The 24,721-nt window shown below is 42.6% G+C and overlaps 2 protein-coding genes across 3 annotated transcripts; both read right to left on the reverse strand.

The window, feature by feature from the left end:
• Positions 1 to 3,144: 3,144 nt before the first annotated feature.
• LOC118961584 (myosin-7-like) lies at positions 3,145 to 7,293 on the reverse strand. Its single transcript, XM_036974571.1, has 6 exons — positions 7,192 to 7,293; positions 6,766 to 6,968; positions 4,359 to 4,491; positions 4,165 to 4,260; positions 3,658 to 3,789; positions 3,145 to 3,275 (listed from the first exon to the last, which is right to left on the reverse strand). The coding sequence occupies exons 1-6, from the start codon at positions 7,291 to 7,293 to the stop codon at positions 3,255 to 3,257; spliced, it is 687 nt and encodes a 228-aa protein (XP_036830466.1). The 3' UTR covers positions 3,145 to 3,254.
• On the reverse strand, positions 6,888 to 24,318 carry LOC110494888 (myosin heavy chain, fast skeletal muscle-like). Of its 2 annotated transcripts, XR_005049228.1 has the most exons (35): positions 24,292 to 24,318; positions 23,511 to 23,556; positions 23,152 to 23,379; positions 22,605 to 22,751; positions 22,198 to 22,354; positions 21,427 to 21,454; positions 21,054 to 21,162; positions 20,808 to 20,900; positions 20,380 to 20,440; positions 20,118 to 20,216; positions 19,676 to 19,782; positions 19,150 to 19,288; positions 18,769 to 18,887; positions 18,472 to 18,621; positions 18,207 to 18,377; positions 16,096 to 16,399; positions 15,676 to 15,740; positions 15,496 to 15,583; positions 15,262 to 15,379; positions 14,994 to 15,117; positions 14,422 to 14,558; positions 13,559 to 13,814; positions 13,122 to 13,364; positions 12,606 to 12,782; positions 12,364 to 12,509; positions 12,094 to 12,184; positions 10,814 to 11,203; positions 10,566 to 10,692; positions 10,260 to 10,378; positions 8,573 to 8,769; positions 8,257 to 8,437; positions 7,955 to 8,120; positions 7,671 to 7,795; positions 7,192 to 7,499; positions 6,888 to 6,968 (listed from the first exon to the last, which is right to left on the reverse strand). XR_005049228.1 is itself a non-coding variant. In XM_036974570.1 (34 exons), the coding sequence occupies exons 3-34, from the start codon at positions 23,365 to 23,367 to the stop codon at positions 7,308 to 7,310; spliced, it is 4,842 nt and encodes a 1,613-aa protein (XP_036830465.1). In that variant the 5' UTR covers positions 23,368 to 23,379; positions 23,511 to 23,556; positions 24,292 to 24,318; the 3' UTR covers positions 7,191 to 7,307. The 2 variants fall into 2 exon arrangements, 1 of the variants encoding a protein (XP_036830465.1); XM_036974570.1 differs by lacking the exon at positions 6,888 to 6,968 and having other exon boundaries at positions 7,191 to 7,499.
• Positions 24,319 to 24,721: the final 403 nt, after the last annotated feature.

The raw sequence follows: 24,721 nt of genomic DNA on the forward strand, positions 1-24,721 counted from the left end.
CTGTGCAAGCGATAATATTAAAATGGAAGGAGTATCAGACCACTGCAAATCTACCAAGACCTGGCCGTCCCTCTAAACTTTCAGCTCATACAAGGAGAAGACTGATCAGAGATGCAGCCAAGAGGCCCATGATCACTCTGGATGAACTGCAGAGATCTACAGCTGAGGTGGGAGACTCTGTCCATAGGACAACAATCAGTCGTATATTGCACAAATCTGGCCTTTATGGAAGAGTGGCAAGAAGAAAGCCATTTCTTAAAGATATCCATAAAAAGTGTAGTTTAAAGTTTGCCACAAGCCACCTGGGAGACACACCAAACATGTGAAGAAGGTGCTCTGGTCAGATGAAACCAAAATTGAACTTTTTGGCAACAATGCAAAACGTTATGTTTGGCGTAAAAGCAACACAGCTGAACACACCATCCCCACTGTCAAACATGGTGGTGGCAGCATCATGGTTTGGGCGTGCTTTTCTTCAGCAGGGACAGGGAAGATGGTTAAAATTGATGGGAAGATGGATGGAGCCAAATACAGGACCATTCTGGAAGAAAACCTGATGGAGTCTGCAAAAGACCTGAGACTGGGACGGAGATTTGTCTTCCAACAAGACAATGATCCAAAACATAAAGCAAAATCTACAATGGAATGGTTCAAAAATAAACATATCCAGGTGTTAGAATGGCCAAGTCAAAGTCCAGACCTGAATCCAATCGAGAATCTGTGGAAAGAACTGAAAACTGCTGTTCACATCCAACCTCACTGAGCTCGAGCTGTTTTGCAAGGAGGAATGGGAAAAAAAATCAGTCTCTCGATGTGCAAAACTGATAGAGACATACCCCAAGCGACTTACAGCTGTAATCGCAGCAAAAGGTGGCGCTACAAATTATTAACTTAAGGGGGCTGAATAATTTTGCACGCCCAATTTTTCAGTTTTTGATTTGTTAAAAAAGTTTGAAATATCCAATAAATGTCGTTCCACTTCATGATTGTGTCCCACTTGTTGTTGATTCTTCACAAAAAAATACAGTTTTATATCTTTATGTTTGAAGCCTGAAATGTGGCAAAAGGTCGCAAAGTTCAAGGGAGCCGAATACTTTCGCAAGGCACTGTAGCTCTCACCTTGTCTTCTCCAGACAAGTTTTTTTCTGCATGCCCCAAACAATCGGAAAGGGGATTCATCAGAGCAAATGACTTTACCCCAGTCCTCAGCAGTCCAATCCCTGTACCTTTTGCAGAATATCAGTCTGTCCCTGATGTTTTTCCTGGAGAGAAGTGGCTTCTTTGCTGCCCTTCTTGACACCAGGCCAGCCTCCAAAAGTCTTCACCTCACTGTGTGTGCAGATGCACTCACACCTGCCTGCTACTATTCCTGAGCAAGCTATGTACTGGTGGTGCCCAGATCCCGCAGCTCAATCAACTTTAGGAGACAGTCCTGGCGCTTGCTGGACTTTCTTGGGAGCCCTGAAGCCTTCTTCACAACAATTGAACTGCTCTCCTTGAAGTTCTTGATGATCCTATAAATGGTTGATTTAGGTGCAATCTTACTGGCAGCAATCTCCTTGCCTGTGAAGCCCTTTTTGTGCAAAGCAATGATGACGGCACGTGTTTCCTTGCAGGTAACCATGGTTGACAGAGGATGAACAACGATTCCAAGCACCACCCTCCTTTTGAAGCTTCCAGTCTGTTATTCAAACTCAATCAGCATGACAGAGAGATCTCCAGCCTTGTCCTTGTCAACACTCACACCTGTGTTAATGAGAGAATCACTGACATGATGTCAGATGGTCCTTTTGTGGCAGGGCTGAAATGCAGTGGAAATGTTTTTTGGGGATTCAGTTAATCTGCTTGACAAAGAGGGACTTTGCAATTAATTGCAATTCATCTGAACACTCTTCATAACATTATGGAGTATATGCAAATTGCGATCATACAAACTGAGGCAGCAGACTTTGTGAAAATTAATATTTGTGTCATTCTCAAAACCTTTGGCCACGACTGTACACAAGGGGACAAAGATCATACTTTCTGGAGAAATGTCCTCTGGTCTGATGAAACAAGAATGGAACTGTTTGGCCATAATGACCATCGTTATGTTTGGAGGGGAAGGGGAGGCTTGCAAGCTGAAGAATGTGAGAAACTCCATAAAGACAGGTGTGCCAAGCCAGTAGCATCATCCCCCCAAGAAGACTCAAGGCTGTAATCGCTGCCAAAGGTGCTTCAACAAAGTACTGAGGAAAGGGTCTGAATACTTATGTAATGTGATATTTCTGTTCTTTTTTATGACATGAAATAAAATATTAAAAACTATTTTTACTTTGCCATTATGGGGTATTGTGTGTAGATTGATGAGGGAAAAAAATCAATGTAATACATATTGGAATAAGGCTTTAACTTAACAAAATTTGGAAAAAGTCAAGGGGTCTGAATACTTTCCTAAGGCACGGTATGTGTGTTGTGGTGCCCTATGACAGTGTTCTGACCATATAAATAGAATGACTAGAATGGTCCTGGAACCTCTGACCTTAGCAGTTTGACTGGTGAACTCATGGCTGCACGTACAATGGCAAAGCTGGAATTGTGCTGTAAAATGTCCATGGTCATTTAGAAAGTTTATACTAGGACTATTTGCTTCCTGTCTTATTTGGATGAACAAATACTGATTACATAAACTATCTTCTCACTGACGTTTCTGTCAAGATATCAGTTAACTCAGTCTCTGTCAGCCATTGAATAGCCTTGTGTTGTCAGACATCGCACCGTAAACAGCTGGGGGAAAGGCTAGAAATTGACATGCATATTTAGTCAGTGTCTGATTTTTACACACTAGTCATTCTCTCAAATCTACCAACATTACCTTGAAAAAAGCAGCAGCTTAAATGCAGAGGATGGCAGAACTACATTGAATTCAATAAAAGTAAGGCTAAGCAACAACAAACTTGCAACCAAACCCCAGTCTGAGAATTTGGGTGGCTTCATTTCTTCAGCCTCATCTCTCAGCTGTTTACAACAAAAAAAAACGAACTGCTTTGTCGGGGTGACCACTATTGTTGTTGGAATCCCAGATTGCTCCATTAATTAAAGAACAATATATTTTATGGTATGAAAAAGCTGTTTGCTGAGTAATAAATCCACAGTCACAAAGTCTATGTAGGCCTACATGTTTTTAATCAATGGTCAACATTTTACCATGAAAATCATATTTTATGCAACACAGGAAAATGGTAAGACTTTGATCTTCAATACTTTGGTCTTGTTTATTCAGCAACTTCTTTTCCCTGTAAGAAGAAATACATAATATAATGGATCAGTAATAATAATGAACATGATAAATATATGGATAGAATATAATGGATCAGTAATAATAATGAACATGATAAATATATGGATAGAATATAATGGATAAGTAATAACAATGAACATGATAAATATATGGATAGAATATAATGGATCAAGTGTTTAATGCTCAGTGCTCAGGTTGGAATTTCAATTTTGAACTACCAACTTGAATTTTTTGTGTTTTTTTTGTTGCCCTGAAATGTGTTTATTGAGTGAGTGTAAAAGGTCTGTATTGACCTCTGAGAAGACTGAATCATAGGTGGTGTTGATGTGGTCATATCTGAACATGAGTCAGGTACAGGTTTAGCAGCAGTTCTGTACCTTTCCAGAGTCACGGGTCTTGGCTCTGAGCTTGTTGACCTGAGTCTCAGCGATGTCAGCACGCTCCTCAGCCTCCTCCAGCTCATGCTGAACCTTCCTGAACTTAGACATGTGCTGGTTTGCTGCTTCCTCCTGGGTGAGGAAAAGAGAGGGAGAGCAGAACATCAGCATTTAAAGTTTGAAGCTTCAGGTAGCAAATAAAAATATTGCCAGATTTAGGATAGCAGTGTATACAGGAAGATATATGGTAAGGCAGCAGAAGGGAGAGGGAACAAACCGATGCCTCCAGCACTACAACTCGACCAATTCATATTCAACCCCTCTCCTTTAAGTTGGTAACACATTGGCATAGGGGGCACTCACAAATGAGAATAATTTCTTCAGCATTTACTTGCACTATCAATTGTCATTGTTGACTGGCGTGCTGTAGCAACACGTCAACTAAACCATATGCACATTACGTTTTGTAGAGAAAAAATACATTTTCTCTCAGAGTCTGTGACTCACCGATTCCTCAGCGTGCCTCTTGTAGGCCTTCACTTTCATCTGCAGCTTATCTACCAAGTCCTGAAGTCTGTTAACGTTCTTCTTATCCTCCTCAGTCTGTGAGAGAAGAGCAAAGAATCAATGTCACGAGAGTTTTATACACAAACCTGTCTGTGTTAGTGTCAAGTGTGTGAAGAAGGCACTTTATCTCTTACCTGGTAAGTGAGCTCCTTGACTCTGCGCTCATACTTGCGGACTCCCTTGACTGCATCTACACCTCTTCTCTGCTCGGCCTCCACCTCAGTCTCAAGCTCACGCACCTTTGTGGAAGAAATAAACGTAGGAGTTTGTTAGAGGTCGTGAAATCAGACTTAATTAACAAAATTTTTTAAAACAGAGGTATAGTCTTCTACCCAGTCAAGGAGGCACAATTGTAATCTGTTCCTATGTACTCTGTAATAATAACAACAACTTTTCATTATCTAGGTCAGTGATTCTCAAAGTGGAATTTACATTTCAATTTGTTTATGAATATTTATAGCAAGAACAGATTAAACAGCCAGGGATCTTTGGAAAATGTTTAGAGGGTGCAATACAGTACAATGTAATATTATTCATCCACAATTTATGTTATTAACTCTTAGATCAAACAACGGGTCTGGGAGGCTCACAACTCAATTCTTCTTGTTTTAGTAACATTACGATCCATGTTGTCTTGAGTTTAGTGGTGTATGGTGCAGTACCAGTATGGCAACTAGAGGCCGCCACTCGCATGTTTTAATGTTGTGACATTGCTTCTATTATGGGGCTCGCGCTCTGGCAGTTGAGAGTAGTTTGCCATTTGAGTCAACAGCAAGACAGAAGCACCGACATGAATACATTTTAAACTCTTTATTTTGAAAGTAAGCGAGTGTAAAATCACCATATTCAAGACGGTAATGTTTCTGGAGCATGTACATATATTTGTACAGATGTTATTTTGTGTTTTTAGGTTTTATGAACTTATTCATGTCCGCTAGCCTACAAGCTAATTCAGCCATTAGCCTGCTAGCTGGTAGCCCCGCATAGCAACGCTAGCTTCCCTAGCAACGGCCATGAATGAGACGTTACAATAGAGAGAGAAATTATTACTATGACAGTAATTCGATGAATGTAAATTATATTGTGTGTTGATATTTATTGTGAATTATTATTATGAATGAAATGGCAGATTAGAAGAAGTCTGCTGTGACAACAGTTTAAGCCTGAACGATGCAACTAGATTAATACATTTGAATTTATTTAAAGGTCTTGGATCCACTCCACTAAATATGTGTCAAATAATATAATTTGTTTTGTTATGATCAGAAATTCACTGTAATTGAAGCTTTAAAACTGCAACATTTTCTCTTTGTCCAAAGGCAAAATGTGTAGAATGACAGTAAATGACCTTTAAAACGGCAACATTTTCTCTCTGATGCAAAGAGGGGGGACCGAAAAATGTTATTTCCCAGGGCCCGAGACTTGGTTAGTCCAGTCATGCACGGAAGAAGTCATAGGAAATCTGCATGGATGCTATTTTTATCACACTTTAAAGTGGGAGTTGTGTTCTGTTATTATTAGGGAGGTCCCTGATGAATTCACTACCACAAAAGGGGTGGTCCCCGATGCAAAGAAATTGGGAACCTCTGATCTAGGTGAGTTTTGCGACAACAAGTCATTAAACAATGCTCCTGTGTATTTTTATATGATCAAATACATTTCCAGCAATCAGTCTTTCAATCCACCCTAATCCACCCTGCTGGTAACTCACCCTGGACTCAGTTTCTGGAGCTGCTTCTTGCCTCCCTTCATGGCAGATTTCAGCCTCATCAGGCGTGCTGCAGGTCCTTGACTGTGACCTCCAGGTTCTTCTTCATCCTCTCCAGGTGAGAGCTGGTGTCCTGCTCTTCTTCAGCTCCTCAGCCATCATGGCCGCTGGAATAATAGTTTGTTTATTTATGCACCAATCATAATGTCCCTCTCAGATCTTGTTGTCTTAACCAGCCCAGCTACCATTGTCACACGGGGACTAATCAAGTTGATGTAATTCAAGGACTCATCAGGATGCCTTCTGGCCTTCTCCTCTGCATCCTGGCCTCCTGGACGATGTGTCTACTGCACCTGCACATCAGTCTCAGCTCTGTCACTGCTCAGTCCACACCTCACAGTCCCCAGCAACAAATGCACTCAACAAGCAACACTCACAGACTCCACTCACTCCAAATCAACCACATCAAACACTAAATCTAGAATAGCATTACTAACCGCAATCAGATCCAATCACGCGCACACCACTCTCTCACCGCTCACCTCCACAGCAATCTCACCCTCACCCCACATCAGCCACCACCTCACAGCTGCCCACTCCATCATCTCATCTCAACCACATCAACATGCACATCACTCACACAACTCAAGCCAAGAAGAAAACAATCAGCACAGCATCACAACGAACAGAATTCTGCGTAAGCAAGATGATGACTTCAAGAACTTGCAAGTCTCAAGACTGAATTATGAAAATCTAAGGCAAGCACTGTCAAATTCCAGGTGTGTTTAAATTGTATGCTTGGTGAGTTCATTAGAAATGGCATTTAACAATACCTGGAGTGCAGTAGTCCAACACGCTCGCTGGCGTCTACCAGCTCAGTCTCTGCCACTTTGCGGCCTCTCTCTGTCTGCTCCAGAGCAACTCTCAGCTCCTCGATTTCAGCCACCATCAGGCCGTTTCTGCGCTCCACCATGGCTGCCTGCTCCTTCATGTCTTCTGCGACACGGACAGCGTCATCAAGGTGCAATTGGGCATCCTGGGGTTCACAATGACATACGTTCATTAGGACTTGTGGAAGTAGAGGTGATAGGATCGATGAGGATCGATAGGATCGATCAGTGGTAAGAATTTCCCCAGAATCGCTACTTTAGTACATAAACCACTCTATTCAAATCCTCTGTTCTATTATTTTCTACAGATTCACAAACAAATCCCTCTCCATGTTCAGGTGTTTGAACCTGATGTCCCATTCCCTTTACCTTGAGCTGTCCCTGGACATTCCTCAGCTGTTTCTGGGCCTCAGCGGCCTGCCTGTTGGAGTGGCTCAGCTGGATCTCCATCTCGTTCAGGTCTCCCTCCATCTTCTTCTTCACCCTCAGGGCGTCATTCCTGCTCCTGACCTCAGAGTCCAGGGTGCTCTGCATGGAGTCAACCACCTCTGGCTGTTCCTCTTGATCTGCTCCATCTCCTCGTCCTTCTCAGCAATCTTCCTGTCCACCTCACCCTTGATCTGGTTCAGCTCCAGCTGCACACGCAGAATCTTGGATTCCTCGTGCTCCAGTGTTCCCTGGACAAACAGAAGCAGTCATGTGAATTGTGTTAAATACATTTGTATGTATGTAACACAAGGATGTAAATATATATATATGACTACAATAAACTCCAATACAGGGATCATTGTTGGCTGGTGTTGGCTAGTGTAACACTGCTTTCCCCATCAAACAGCTGTCGTTTGTACCTCAGCCTCCTCCAGAGCGGTCTGGATCTCAGACTTCTCTGTCTCCACGGTCTTCTTGGCCTTCTCCAGCTCATGGATGCTCTTGCCAGTCTCTCCGATCTGCTCAGTCAGGTCAGAGATCTCCTCTGCACACACACACACAAGAAGTTTAGACTTGGGGGATTTTAAGTGGATATGTCAATGTACTAAAGTTGATTTTGAATCATAATAACAGTGAATTAATTAACAGCAATTCATCTTGCTAATTAAACATAAGCCAAATAGATTTGCTGTCAAATGCTCACGTTGCAGGTTCTTGTTTTCTCTCTTCAGAGTCTCCAGATGATCCAGAGCCTCCTCGTAGGAGTTCTTCATCTTGAAGAGTTCAGTGCTCATAGAGCGAGCCTCCTTCTGAGCTCCTTCCAGCTCAGCCTGGCCCTCCTCATACTTCTGCTTCCACTCTGCCAGAACCTAGGAGAATCCATGGGATTTTCATCAGAAGTCATTGATGAAGAGTTTTGAATTATAAATATGCTACAATTATACTACAATGAATCATATAGCAGACAGTAAATATCAGTCTATGGTGAGGTTTATTCATTTTCACCTTGTCAAAGTTTCTCTGCTTGTCGAGGTTGGCGGCCAATGCGTTGGCTCTCTCAACATCAATCATGAGGTCCTCCACCTCTCCCTGCAGCCTCTGCTTGGTCTTCTCCAGGGAGGCGCACTTGGAGTTGGTCGCCTCAATGGTCTCCTCAGCATCCTGCAGACGCTGGGCCAGCTTCTTCCTATAGGACAACAGAGGTCGGTTTTATGGTGTGAAAGATATGTTACAATAAATATTGATGTAATATTATCTCAGAGCCCCCTACCACCCTCACCATCCACACCATATCTGAGTTTTTCTGTTGCGTGCGACTCACTTGGCCTCCTCCAGCTCCTCTGTGCGCTGGATAGCATCAGTTTCATACTTAGTCCTCCACTGAGCCACCTCACTGTTGGCCTTGGACATGCCGCGTTGCAGCTCTGCCTTGGCCTCCTGCTCCTCCTCAAACTGCTCCCTCAGGAGGTCACAGTCATGGCGGGCAGACTGAACACCGTGGGCCAGTGCGTTTTTAGCCTGTGAGAGAGAAAGACAAGGAGAGATGAGTGAGATAGTCAAACAAATTATGTGGACTTGTTTACGTGAAGCTGTGCAGTCTGTTGCTAACGTTACTTTGCTACCTGCCAAAATTACGGTTTTTACTTTTTAATTACCGTTTTGTATTTACATTTTTTTCCCTCATTCAACTTTTTCACCCCTGGCGCTTTATCTGGACATGGTTCTACACGACCTCCACCAGCCGAAGCTATGTAGTAACATTAACATTGTGCCTTCTAATTGCAGTCGCTGTATTCATAATAAACAGGAGAACGATCGCCTTATGGTGAGGATAGCCGTGCTGCAAGCCCAGTAGGAAAGGGTGAAACAGCGTCTGTGCCACCAATAAGTACAGATAGTAGTATTAATCCCCTCGCACGGTCCCCGCAGCCGGACAATTTCTCATGGCTTCTGGAAGGAAATGCTGTAGGAACGCTCAACCGGTGTCGCTCATTCAGCCGACAGAAACTTTCAACCGGTTTTCCCCATTAAGCAGCGAGTCGGAGTCAGAGGCCGAGCCTTCTCTGGTCTCTCCTCCACCCGTTACGGGGTCTGAGACGCCAAAGCCTCCCACCATTAGCTCTGACAAATTGAAAACACTAGTAATTGGCGACTCCATTACCCGCAGTATTAGACTTAAAAATAATCATCCAGCGATCATACACTGTTTACCAGGGGGCAGGGCTACCGACGTTAAGGCTAATCTGAAGATGTTGCTGGCTAAGGCTAAAACTGGCGAGTGTAGAGAGTATAGGGATATTGTTATCCACGTCAGCACCAACGATGTTAGGATGAAACAATCAGAGGTCACCAAGCGCAACATAGCTTCAGTGTGTAAATCAGCTAGAAAGATGTATCGGCATCGAGTAATTGTCTCTGGCCCCCTCCCAGTTAGATCCTGCTCTAGCGAGTGATGAGCTCTACAGCAGAGTCTCACAACTCAATCACTGGTTGAAAACTGTTCTCTGCCCCTCCCAAAAGATAGAATTTGTAGATAATTGGCCCTCTTTCTGGGACTCGCCCACAAGCAGGATCATCCTAGCTGGAGGGGTGCTCTCATCTTATCTATGTAAGTAGACAGGGCTCTAGCTCCACAATGAGATAGGGCGCAGGCCAGGCAGCAGTCTGTTAGCCAGCCTGTCAGCTTAGTAGAGTCTGCCACTAGCACAGTCAGTGTAGTCAGATCAGCTATCCCCATTGAGACCTTGTCTGTGCCTCAATCTGGGTTGGGCAAAACTAAACATGGCGGTGGAGAGACAGTAGGAGTCTCTGAGCGTTGAGAGACAGTAGAAGTCTCTGAGGGTGGAAAGACAGTAGGAGTCTCTGAGGGTGGAGAGACAGTAGGAGTCTCTGAGGGTGGAGAGACAGTAGGAGTCTCTGAGGGTGGAGAGACAGTAGGAGTCTGAGGGTGGTGTAGTCACCGTCTATGTAAAGATATGGCTCTAAACTCTCCATCTTGGGTCCCTTACCTTGACCTCCTCCTCAATCGCCCTCTTCAGCTCCTCCACCTGCTGGGTGAAGGCCTGTTTTCCTCTGGTCAGCTGAGACACCAGGGCTTCCTTCTCCTCCAGCTGGCGGCCAAACTCACCTGCAGGGACAGAGTAACATCTTGTTAATAGGGTCTCTGTCCTCTAAGATTGAAAATGGATTCTGAGGTATCATAGGGCAATGTTAGGTGGTGAATAGTACAGTATAAACTATGTGGATATAGCCCCTAATACATGTTGTGTTCTACTGAAGGAAAGCATTGGCTTGTTGTATATTGTTGAAGGTACCATTTTCTGTCAGGAGTCTGGCTCTCTGTCCGCTGATGTCGTTGACTTGGCGAACATTCTCATCATTCTTAGTCTTGAGCTCACTCAGCTGGTCCTCAAGAGTACGGCACATCTTCTCCAGATTGCCCTGTTAGTGAAACATGTACCATCATTACCTTATATATGTGACTCCTGTCAACTTCAGTTCACTTGAATGGTGATGTAGTTGACCCTCCTCAACACTGCTTGACCAAAACATCACTCCTCACCTTAGCCTTGGCGACGGCCTCCATGTTGCTAGAGAGGTCATCAATCTCCATCTTGTATTCGCTCTTCTCCTTCTCCAGCTTCTGCTTGACGCGCTGCAGGTTGTCGATCTGCTCCCCGAGCTCAGCCACACTGTCGGCCTGCTTCTTGCGCAGAGCGGCGGCTGTGGCCTCATGCTGCAGAGTGGACTCTTCGAGATCACGACGCAGCTTCTGGAACTCAGCCTCACGCTTCTTGTTCATCTCAATCTGAGCAGCAGTGGCGCCTCCGGCCTCCTCCAGCCTCTCGCTGATCTCCTCAAGTTCCCTGGAGAGATCGGCCCTCTGCTTCTCAACCTTAGCCCTGGCAGCACGCTCAGCCTCAATTTCCTCCTCCAGCTCCTCAATACGGGCCTAGAACAGGGGCAGGAGCAGGGGGATGAACACTACAATACAGTTGAAACAATTGAAACTCACAAAATAATAATAGTATTATATTTTGCATAAATGTGTTTAATAAAAAGCCAGTTACAATAATATGTTCGGTAGACATATTGTCCCATGCAGGAGCCAAACCCTCAAAGGTAAGAAGTTAGACAGAGGACTCTAGATGGATAGAAGCCATTTTATAAATGTATTTATTATTATTTATTACATTTTACCCCGTTTTCTCCCCAATTTCGTGGTATCCAATTGTTTAGTATCTTATCTCATCGCTACAACTCCCGTACGGGCTCGGGAGAGACGAAGGTTGAAAGTCATGCGTCCTCCGATACACAACCCAACCAAGCCGCACTGCTTCTTAACACATCCAACCCGGAAGCCAGCCCCACCAATGTGTCGGAGGAAACACCGTGCACCTGGCAACCTTGGTTAGCGCGCACTGCTCTCCATAGGAGTCGCTGGTGCGCGATGAGAAAAGAATATCCCTACCGGCCAACCACTCCCTAACCCGGGCGACGCTAGGCCAATTGTGCATCGCCCCACGGACCTCCCGGTCGGTTACGACAGAGCCTGGGCGTGAACCCAGAGTCTCTGATGGCACAGCTGGCGCTGCAGTCCAGTGCCCTTAACCACTGCGCCACCCGGGAGGCCCAGATATAAGCCATTTTAACATGGATATTGTCATTGAGGGCTGAGTGGGGATGGTAAGAAGCACCAACAAGAAACACCATCTTCCAACCTACTGAGCCATCAGAAGCCACCTGGAAAACTGTCTGCTGACAGAAAAAGTATAATTATTTTTAAAGGAAATGATTCAAGTCTGTGCTCTTCTGTACTGAAGATTATATCCTGTACTGTACCTGGAGTTCCTTGATCTTCTTCTGCAGCTGAGCTCCCAGAGACTGCTCATCCTCAACCTTGCTGAGGAGCTGGGTGGTCTCAAACTCCTTCCTAAGAAACACAAACACGTTGATTGCAGAGTTGGTTTTTGTTTGATAGTGTAAAGGGAGAGTATTATACCATTCACTTGGCTTTTAAGAATCACATGCAAATGCTAATTCATAATAACAAGTATTAGCCAAGAACAACCATTATAGCAGGTAATACTGTAGTCATTTGTTTGTGTTTACTTCTTGATTTTCTCATCAGCTTGCTGCTTGTCATTCTCCAGGTCCATTATGGACTCCTGGGCCAGTTTCAGATCTCCCTCCAGCTTTCTCTTGGATCTCTCAAGGTCCATACGGAGCTTCTTCTCTTGCTCCAGAGAACCCTCAAGCTAGAAGATAAAAACACATATATTGTTAAAATCTAAACAACTGAAGATAATGTAATCTTACATACTATCATGGCCAAAATGTCAAACTCCACTCACGTCGTCCACTTGCTGTTCCAGCTTGGTCTTGGCCTTGGTCAGAGTGTTGACTTTGTCCTCCTCTGCCTGCAGGTCATCCAGTGTCTGCTGGTGGGCCTCTTGGAGGGCTTTCTTCTCCTTGGTCAGCTTGGCAACACTCTCATCCATAGACGCCATCTCCTCTGTCAGGTTTTTAACCTGAAAACAGCCACATCAAAATTAGTCTTTGGTCACTTCACCATAAAGGGGAGATTTAGTTTGTTAAATATTGCATTCATTTAATTTAGATTTGCACTGCATCAACAATTACTGTACTATATATTCAACACTAGATTCACCATGCCAGTGTACTGAATGGAAGTCATAAATGAGGGGGAGTAGAACATGCAATGAATGTTGGGAGTACCCCACAACTGAAATTCCTCCGTTGTGTCTTAATATTTCCTGCACCCACAATACAACTTGAATTCCAATGCTGTAAAGCTATGTTTTGAGTTGATTATTGTTGGTTAGACTGTCTATGGTAAGACACAATACCTTGTTTTCAGTGGCGTGCTTCTCCTTCTCCACTTTGGCCAGGGTGAGCTCCAGGTCATCAATGTCCTTCTTCAGCTCAGAGCACTCATCCTCCAGCTTCCTCTTCTTAGCAGTCAACTCAGCATTGATCTCCTCCTCATCCTCCAGCCTCTCGGTCGTCTCTTTGAGTTTGGCCTCCTGCTGGATCTTGCTCTTGATGAGCCCCTCACACCTTTCCTCAGCATCGTTCAGACTCTCTCCTTCCTGGTTTCAGAACAGGGGTAAACAAATCAGAGGCCTCACTTTGTGTATCAAAATATACATTTTACTCAGAGGTCAGAGCAAATCAATAGAAATTCATGAGATATATAACATTGGCAATACAAATGTGTGTTCATATGGATTTGTATTCATGTGTATGTAATTTTGCCTTTAATGAAGGTTTTTTTTTTACTCACAGATGCGACTTGGAGCGCCAGGTCGTTCTTCTCCTGCGTCAAGGCCACCAGCTTCTCCTCCATTTGCTTCTTTGTGGACAGAGCCTTGGCCAGGTCTGCCGTCATCTTGTCATAGTTCTCCTTCATGTTGGCCAGCTCCTTCTCAGTCTCAGCGCTCTGCAGCAGGGGCTTGATCTTGAAGTACAACTTCATCCATGGCCAGGTTTTGACATTCATGAATGAGCGGATGTTGTACTGGATGGCATAAATTGATTCTCTGGTCGACAGAAAGGATGGAGTGGCATGGTGAGTGACATGCTTAAAGCTATATTCTGGGATTAGATGAACAACAAAATGGGGCCCCACACCACTGTTTGTTTACATGGTGAGTGATTAGATGATGGGATTAGATGAACAACAAAATGGGGCCCACACCACTGTTTGTTTACATGGTGAGTGATTAGATGATGGGATTAGATGAACAACAAAACAGAACCACCTGCCACTGTTTGTTTACAGTTGAGGAATGGGGCTAGGGAAATGTAACCCCTCCTAAATTCATAGACAGTGCTCTAGATGCAAGATCTGACAGGTCGCGCATGCTAAGCTCATGAGACATTTTATATTCTTCAAGAATGAATGGGTAAATACCACACATTTAATAAATGACAATTGAACAGCCAAGTCTCAAAATGCAGCTATAAAGCTAAAATCCTTAGTTGCTACATCCATTTCTGGACTAAATTAATTAACCCTAAAGCTTTAGTAGACCATTATAAGATGTACTTTCTCATTCTGAACAACTCATATATAGTATGTAATCATAATGCATTAGATACAAGTCGTTGACAGAAAGCTTTGCCAAGATGTCTACTATTCCTCACCTCCTCTCCATCATCTTGCTAAACTCTCTCCTCATGAGGAATCCACGGCTGAGAGCCTGGACCATGCCGACCAGAGTGGCCAGCTTCTCATCTCTCATCTCCTCCAGGACACCCAGCAGACCGGCTTTGAAGAACACCTGAGACACAGGTTAACATGGTCAATGGAACCACAGATAGAAAGGCTTGAATCAAAAGAGGGGAACAACACCACTAGATTGATTTAAACAACATTAACTCTGCAACGGTTACAAACATAGCATGGGACAGGTTGTTTCTAAGTTGTTAGTTATTGTACAGTTGTATATTAATAATGTACACAGATGCAGATAACTGCAGCCATACCACTCTATTACAATGCACATGATAATGACTTTAGTTTCTCTTCTATACTTGTGATGTATGACTTTGAAGAAAAACAGAACAATGTTTTTCCACCTTTTCCATTAGTTAAATGAAGAAGAAAGAACAAAAGGATGGATAGATCACCTGGAGAGATTTTATATGGTAAAGGTTTAAATTATTATTCCAGTTGTGTTTTTTTGTCAGTATTTACTGGGGGGTATTTGACTGACCTTGGTGTGTCCAAACTTGTAATCCTCGTGATTCACATCAATGGACCCAAGCAGCTTCTCAGAAGCCTTCTTGTTGTCCATGAACTGGCCCTCAGGGATGACACTGGCATTCAGTACTTTGTACCTGAATGAGGAGACATTTTTAACATGTCAAGTTGTAATATGTTGGTTATATTTCATAAAAGGTAAGCCTATTCTGATGCTGGGAAAACCCTTGGAGCAGATATTTTATGTGTGTGTGTGCGTGTGTGTGCTTGCGCGTATGTACCTCTGTTTGAAGTCAGCATAGATGATTCTGCTGGGGAAGCCCTTTCTGCAGATCCTGATACCCTCCAGTACACCATTACACCTGAGCTGGTGGATAACCAGGAAGTTCTCCATCAGACCTGGTAAAACAAAACAATTCTCTTTTAATACTCATAAACAGGTTATAGATTGGGATTGTTAAGGTTACTGATACTGTACTGATAAGATGACATATTCAAGTCAATATTTCCTGTACCTGGAGTCTTTGACTCGTTGGGGATCAGGCAGCGCACAAAGTGAGGATGAGTGCTCCTCAAGTTGGTCATCAGCTTATGTAAGTTCTCCTGTAAGAGGGTTACAAACCATTTTCACAGATATAATTTTTGATAATCAATGCACCTTTTGAAGGACTGAATTTACACATTTCAAAGCTCACCCTGAACTGGGAGGACACAGTCTGCATGGAACCACCCTTCTTCTTGCCTCCTTTCTTGGCTTTATCTGTTAAAATGGGGGAAAGTTAAAGATAACTAGAAAAGTAAATTTCCTAGAGCGGGTGGAATAAATAGAATAATAAAAAGAGTATGTAAGAAATCTAGAGTCTTGTCTTCAGCAAGCACACTAATTATAAACCAGAGAATCTCTGGTTAACTTCACACTTATCTAGAGGCAAATGCTTCCAGTGAGATTGTTTAAAATAACACCTATTCTTTGGTTAAATTAACCGAGTGTATGAGTAAATCAACCAGGTGATAAACCCTGAGAAATTGTAATACATTGAAAGGCTTTAAAGAACATTTGGGTCTGAGTTATAACTAGTATTTAGTTAAATATTGTGACATGATGCAGGTCTTACCCTCAGGAGGGGGAGGGGGATACAGGGCAGCCAGAATTTTGACTCCAGACTTCTGGTACAGCTGACAAACTGAGTCGTTCAGGGGGTCCTTGTTCTTCTCCAGCCAGCCAGTGATGTTGTAGTCCACAGTTCCGGCGTAGTGCACCAGGGAGAAGTGGGCCTCTGCCTTGCCTTTGGCAGGCTTGGGCTTCTCAAACGCATTTGTTTTGCCAAGATGCTGGGCGTACAGCTTGTCCTTGAAGGTAGTGTCTGAAGACTTGGGGAACATGCACTCCTCTTCAAGGATGGAGAAGATGCCCAATGGCTTTACGAAAAGAGATTTCAAATTAGTGATATTTACATTTAGTAAATATGCTATTATAGGATTATATTCATTTAGGGACACATAATAGGAAACATATTGAGTTCTCAACAGTTAGAGGCATATATTAATGGGTGCCAAGGTAAGTGAGGCTTCCCCCAAAAAATGGACATAATTTAATGTATCTTTTGTCTCGTTTAGCAAGAGGCTGAATGTATCTCTCCAGGTAACGCATCGGAGTGAGCAAAACTGCACCCCTCTGTCTCTGTATGTGTAGCCCTTCTATCTGATGCTGTCTGGTCAAAAAGAGTATTGTATTGTATCATTGAATGCAAGAGAAGCCACAATCATTTGGCCTCCCTTGATATTTTTTTGTGTACAATTACAGCGAATCAGAGTTGAGCTAAACTGAGTGAGCAAATCTGTGAATGGTCCTGGTGCACCAAAAACCATGTCAAGTGAAGCCAGTTTGGATTTGGCTTCACACCAAATCAAGCCAAACGTCATTGACAGACAGAAAAACTTCAATTGTTGCATCTCATTGTGTTGTTGTCCCCTGGAGGATAGCTAGCTAAAATGGGTCCTTTCCTAAATTAGCTTTGGATGGAGATAGGGATTTGTACTCGTAGTTTTACTTAATTCTCCGTACTGGCCAATAATTGTAACACCAATTCTGATCCAACTATAAAATGAATACATTGTGCTTTTGGCCTGAGAGTATGGAAGTTCAATATGTAGCTAGATGTTTACTAGCTAATCGTTGCCCAGGAAAGGAAGTTAGAATAGCAAGCAAGCATTTTAGCCAGGTAGCTTAGAACTATTTTTTTAAGCTTTTAAGTTTCTGCAACATGAAAGAGAGGAGGATGGTATTGGCGTTTCTCTGCAAGTAGGGTGAGTCAACATGTTTTTCTACTTACTCACACAAACACACACATTAGTAACATGGACAAACACATTTAGCTTACGTTGATTGGACTAAAATCGTTTTTGGAATAATTTAGTTTTCACTGTAGACTAAGCACAGGTGATTTGATGATGTTGAAATGTTGAAATTGAAATGGTGCTGGAATAGTGGAGGGAGGCAGCTCCTGTTATCTTTGTGAATTGCGGTAACTCCCCGTGGTTCTAAGTCAATAGATGTTTAGTGGTCCGAAAATGGCAGAAAAATGTACTTGATTGACCATGTTGTAGGTCATGTAACTGTTTGTTACTTGCATTATGGACTCCACTGGACAGATGTTGCTCTCCGGTTTTGTGATGAAACAAAGGTGTTGTTGAATTTATTCTGCCACTGTGTCTTATTGTCTCGGCCTTAGGCCTGTATATTTTTTATTTTACCCTTATTTAATTAGGCAAGTCTTATTTTCAATGACGGCCTAGGAACAGTGGGTTAACTGCCTTGTTCAGGGGCAGAAAGACAGATTTTTACCTAGTCAGCTCGGGGATTTGATCTTGCAACCTTTCGGTTACTAGTCCAACGCTCTAACCACTAGGCTACCTGCCTCTAACCACTAGGCTACCTTCCTCTAACCACTAGGCTACCTTCCTCTAACCACTAGGCTACCTGCCTCTAACCACTAGGCTACCTGCCTCTAACCACTAGGCTACCTGCTGCCGGGTTACAGAGCAAACAACGTAATTATCACAACACAGGTTGTATTATGGATTTTTTGGACTCGATTGGCTTCCCCAGTGATTTTAATACTGTATACGTTGTACCACTGTCATAATATTTCACACAACGCTCCATATGAGCTTTGCTGTTGTGGTCCATTATAATGGTCCATTAAAATCCTCACAGACATCTTACCTTCTCAATAAGCTCAATGCAGGCAGCCAAGTCCATGCCGAAGTCAATGAAGGCCCAGACGATTCCCTCCTTCTTGTACTCCTCTTGCTCCAGGACGAACATGGTGTGGTTGAAAAACTGTTGCAGTTTCTCATTGGTGAAGTTGATGCACAGCTGCTCCATGCTGTTGTACTGTTGATGGAATTTTAAAAGGGATCATTTCATCATACAAGACTGTAATCCATCTCAATCACAACTAATTGTCTTGTTCTGGTCTCATACTCACATCAAAGATCTCAAACCCGGCAATGTCAAGCACACCGATATAGAACTGCCTTGGATTCTTGGTGTCCAACATCTCATTGATACGGATGACCATCCACAAGAACATCCTCTCATAGATGGACTTGGCCAGAGCACTGACTGAGTTATTAACCTGCAATGATAATACCTCAAATGAATACATGAGATGTTGACCATGTCCAGTGATGAGGTGATACAAGCTTGGAAAAACAAAAACAATGCACTCGTCCCAAAATAATTCCTGTGCTCAGAAAATGGTAGATGTGTTTGGCCGCCGTACCTGAGGCACAGTCTGTCCCTTGGTCACATACTCGTTGCCGACCTTCACTCTTGGGTAGCACAGAGCCTTCAACATCTCAGCTGAGTTCAGGCCCAGCAGGTAGGCGATTTTATCAGCCACTGGAGAGAGAACCAACAACAACAGACTCAGGGACACAAGATCACTTGTTTCTGATTTCACACTGACAAAATAGTTTGGGTAACTTCTTTGTGGGTTAGGTTTTGATTCACCCACATTTTGGAGGTTGAAATTTGTTCTCCAAAAATGATCTTCTGCCTGACTTTCATGTGGCACTGTCTGTCTTAGGTGTTCTATTTCTATGTTGGGGACTGGGAATAGGACTAATGCTCTACATATTGTAAATCTATGAGTGGGACTCACCCTCTGTGCCGTCTGGCTCGGCCTGCTCCTCACGCTGCTTTTGCTTGAATTTCAAGTTTCCATGGTGCAATACAGCTCCTGTCAGCTTGTAGATGCCAATCTTCTCTTCATTAGTGAAGCCCAGGATGGTAATGGCATCCTGGCATTAAAGAGGAAGTAGAACAGAGATGAACTGAACTGTAGTTTGGTCAATTACACTACAGTTCTGTGCTGCTCACTGCAGAACAAATGGGATAGATAGATTTGACTGGCTTCTCTGTTCCACATGATTACGCTTGGCAAACACATTAGTAGATGGCAGCACAAAATGAGTTTTACACAGTTCCAGAGGGCACTTAATGGTGCTCTATAGTGGAAGGCACGAAGAGTTCCTTGAGGCACATGCCTAACTAACACAAGGCATTTAGAGTCAAACAAAAACACATGAAAATTCCCAGCTGCCGCCAAGTTGGAATTTCACAGTACATTCAGTGTGTATGTGTGGTGTAGATATCTACACCTTTGTTTAACCCTTTGTTTGACTCACATCTGTGGCATCCAACTCTTCATTGTCGTTGATGCTTGCCACGGTGATCTGACCCTGGCTGCACATGGGGAAGTCGTAGTAGGGGTTGGTGGTGATGAGCGCCATTTCTGTGGACAATGGAGAACAGCTTGTCAGGTAAATCTCTTAGAATTCTGCTCTCCTACTTTACATTATCTCTCCCTTCTTTACTCAATAGATGGACTCAATGATACCTGTAGTATATAATGAATAGCATCGAAAGAGGAGACGGAGACTTGTGGACTAGTGCATCACAGTGCATTACTTGATAGATATTTCCCAAAGACCTGTCCCATGTCTAGATGCCTTGTTACCTTGGATGTAATCATTGTAATAGTATTATTAGTGTGTACTATGAAAATGTTTGATACATTCCATAGATGGGGGTGGGAATAATTTCCCATGAACCTCTACTTTCTCGTACCAACTAGCTCAGGTTTGTGGCCTGTCATCATCTGGAAGAAGATGTGGTAGCCTCTCTCATCGGGCAGCTGGAAGGAGACTCTGGACTTCTCCAGCAGGTCTGAGAGCGAGAGAGAGTGAACGACACAAAGAGAGAGAGAAAAAGGAGAGCGAGATCGAGAGAACAAGAGAGAGAACATGAGATACATTTAAATTGAATGATCTCCCCAAAAAATGATGTGTGCATTTAGGAAAGTATTGAGAAACAATTAAAATTAACTCACAGGTTTCAATGTCAGCTTTAGCCAGTTTACCAGCTTGGAAGTGAATCCTGATGAATTTACCCTATAGCAGAGCATGGGGGTTAGAAATAGGCCAACAAATTAATCTAACATATTACTTTCATAGACCCCTTTAAACGTTACAGTTTGTTGGACAGATGTTGGCTCTTTTGATACAGATGTAGGTTATTGATGTAGGATCCAGTTATCTACGGCAGGAAAATAATCCTGCAGCAACAGGAAATGTGAATTATGATGACATTTTAAAGATGGAAATTACAATTTTAGAACCTCGAATACATTACAAGTTTGAATTTTCAGCAACAAATCAGTGATCAAAATTAAATTGTAAATCTGTATAACGAATGGGGACTACTGAATTACATTTTTCCAATATAAGGTAACTTCCACAGTATGCCCTTCATACTTACAAAGCGAGACGAGTTGTCGTTCCTCACTGTCTTGGCATTACCGTAAGACTCCAGCAGAGGGTTAGCTGCAATGATCTGATCCTCAAGAGACCCCTGATTGAGACAAACACAAGTTGCTCAAAAACTGGTAACATGGTAAAGTTTGTTTTTCTCAATTGCTTGAAAGAGGATTCACCACTGGAAAAACAGTTTACACAACCAACCAAACTGAAATGTGTTAAAAAGGCAAACATAAGACCAACTTACCTGCATTTTGCCAGGTTCTGCTTCCTTCTTGGCCCCAGACACTGCAATGGTGGCAAAGTACTGGATGACACGCTTGGTGTTGACAGTCTTTCCTGCACCGGATTCTCCGCTGGTTTATATGACAGAGAAAGAGGGGTTTTAGTTACATGTTTGAGTGTCAGATTGTCTTCCACTAAGAAATAGCATAGAAAAATACACTGTTAACCTGTGTTCTGACATAAGTCTTTAACAAATAATCCTTCTCATCGACTCGATATTACACATAACCTGATGCTCTAATCCATTCATAATGTCATGTATTTCATCACACCAAGTGACCCAACTTATTACAATAGAAACACTTTCTCAAGTGACATTTTAGTAAACAACTTACGTAATCAGGACGGACTGGTTCTCCTTATCTGGAACCAAAAAACACATTGCTTATCATACTCAAAACACATGGGGACATTATATAGTTAATAGCATCATCATGAATTTCAATTTGGAACATTTTCCATTCAAGGGTAGTGAAATCAGATATTCCCAGCAAACTGTTATTACCTAGACTAGAAAATAGGAGAGACCTCTCTGAAGCATATTTCAATTAACATTGATGCATCCATCCATCTATCCATCATCACTTAATGGACTTTGAGAGCCATACGCACTTAATGGACAGCCAACCAACCAACCCAACCATCTCTCTCTCTCTCTCTCTCTCTGTCTCTCTCTCGCTCTCTCTCTCCGTCTCTCTACCGCACCTGCTGTCTCGACCTCTGAATGCTCGGCTATGAAAAGCCAACTGACATTTACTCCTGAGGTGCTGACCTGTTGCACCCTCTACAGCCACTGTGATAATTATTTGACCCTGCTGGTCATCTACGAATGTTTGAACATCTTATAGAACGAGCTGGCCTTAATGGCCATATACTCTTATAATCTCCACCCGGCACAGCCAGAAGAGGACTGGCCACCCCTCAGAGCCTGGTTCCCCTCTAGCTTTTCCTTCTACATCTGCATTGCTGGTTTTTTGGGGTTTTAGGCTGCGTTTCTGTATAAGCACTTTCTGATATCTGCTTATGTAAAAAGGGATTTATAAATAAATGTGATTGATTGATCCAACCATCCATCCATCCATCCATCCATCCATGAAAGCTCGTACCAATCATCATGAACTGAAAGGCGTTGTCAGAGACGGAGAAGATATGGGGTGGAGCCTCCATCCTCTTCTTCCCTCTGTAGGCGTTGACAACCTCTGCGTCGTACACAGGGAGCCACTTGTAGGGGTTCACCGTGGCACAGAAGAGCCCCGAGTAGGTCTGGATGAAAGCATAATTAATTTAGGGGATTACTAAAGTCAGATGTACTTTTACCTGGAATTATGTGAGGATGTGGGTGTGTTCTTGGTTTACTGATGTGGTTCTACTGTATTGATATGTTTTGGTTTCTACCGTTCACTTATGTGTAGTACTGTATGTGTGTATTTATTATATTCATGTGTGTGTAGTACTGTATGTGTGTATTTATTATCTTCATGTATGTGTGTGTTAGTATGTGCAGGTTTCTTACGTAGATCATCCATGCTGCATAACGCTCTTTGAGGTTATACAACACAGAGGCTTCATTCAGGTAGGTCATCATGGCCATGTCCTCAATCTTGTCGTACTTAGGGGGGTTCATCTCATAGATGTCTGCATCTTTGAACTCTTTTCCTTCCTGAAACAGTCAGAAATCTAGGTTACACACAGATCAAACTGGACATGACTGAATGCTTTTAAAAGTTTAGTCTTTAAAAAATTGTATATACACATTTAATCCAACTACTTTGTTATCACCCACTGACACATAACTGGTGATTCTTGACTTGTAAATATCAAACATTCCATGCCAATTTTAAATAGCAGCTTTAAACATGATGTGTTTGAAGGTTATATTCTGTTTACAAAAACAAATACATGTTTAATCTATCTGTTATTACTGTTTTTTTTTTTAATGCTTCATAATATATATTTGTTAAAGATTTTATATTGAAATGTTTTTGATCATTTTGATGATTTTTCATGAAACAGAGTAATTACACAAACTTGAATTTGAATACTTTTCAGATCAGACTTACCTCCTTAGTGCCGTCAGGTTTCGTGACTGTTACAGTACACTTCCCGTCGGCCCTGGCAGTGACTAAACCCTTAAGGTACAGCTCCACCTTGTCTGTCACATAGCAGGAGTTCTTTGAATCAAAGGGTGCGGTTTGTGCCTCAATCCTTTCCCTCTCAGGCTTACGGAGGTATATGGCAGCCTTGCCGTAGATTTGCATCTCCGCGTCCGTACTCATGGTGACGGATAACTAGGAAAGAGATGAAACATGAAACGTGATTGACTCTGTGGTGCTTCCTCCCCAGTCAACAGAGTTAGGTGAGTGGTATCTCTCAGAATATTCTCATCACTTTTTATTTGAAGAGTCAAACCGTGTCTCACCTTATTTTCCCCCTCCTACAGATGAATGTGTACTTCTTAGAGGACCCTGTGAAACATAAGATGTTGTGAAAACGCACAAGTCTAAAGCAGTGGAGGCTGCTGAGGGGAGGAGGGCTCACAATAATGACTGGAGTGTAGCAAATTGAATGTTGTGAAAAAGCACAAGTCTAAATCCTTATCATTTTAACCCCTGAAATGTCTAAAACACATTTAACTAAATAATTAAAGCCATGTAAATTTAAACTACAGGTGCAACTGCTAACTTTCATTTTCCTAATGGCATCTCACTTTACTACTGAAATAATTACCCATGATAACTCAGTTGCATTCTAGACTACTCCCTTCATTTACAAACAGGTAAAGGAGCACCACTCCTATGTTGCTCTGTCTGTATGCTATGTCTTGCTTGTCCTATGTTGCTATGTCTTGATTGTTCTATGCTGCTATTGTCTATATTGTAATTGTTTTTAATAACCTGCCCAGGGACTGCTGAAAATTAGCCGGCTGGCTAAAACCGGCACTTTTACTGAAACTTTGATTAATGTGCACTGTCCCTGTAAAATAAACTCAAACTCAAACTCAAACTTTAGTCCATAAAAGGAAGTTACAGATTTTAAGTAATGCACGTTTAAAGAAAACCAATGGCACTTGATTGCATATTGTCAAATCTTACAAGAGACATGCAGCACTCAATTCAAACAGTGCAGTTAGCTACTGCCTCAGTTGCTGAGTGCAAAGATGAGACAAATGTACAAATCTAAGGAGGTGGAGAGAGTCTTACCACAGAGGAAGAAGGTATCTGACTTATGGATGCTGGGGCCTCAGCCTCCTTATATCTGGTTGGAAGTGCCAACCAGGCAAAAGTTAATTATGGACCACTCTGGGAAAGGACATGAATTGGATGAGAGACCTCTGTGTATCTGTGTCTCACTAGCACCTCCCACTTCCAGGAGCACCACACTCCCATTACATGACTTTTTAATGTCATATTTGTCTCTGAATTTAATTTCACTGATTTTACGTAAATGAGAGATGTCATTACTAATAATTATGACAATATAAAAAGTTTAATTCATCCCAATGTTACTTCTACTGAACCTCATATAGTGTAATGGACTGAGTCCACGTTACTTCTACTGAACCTCATATACTGTATTGGACTGAGTCCATGTTGCTTCTACTGAACCTCATATACTGTAATGGAGTGAGTC

The sequence above is a fragment of the Oncorhynchus mykiss genome, unplaced genomic scaffold (assembly GCF_013265735.2).
Source record: "Oncorhynchus mykiss isolate Arlee unplaced genomic scaffold, USDA_OmykA_1.1 un_scaffold_689, whole genome shotgun sequence".
Taxonomy (NCBI): Eukaryota; Metazoa; Chordata; class Actinopteri; order Salmoniformes; family Salmonidae; genus Oncorhynchus; species Oncorhynchus mykiss.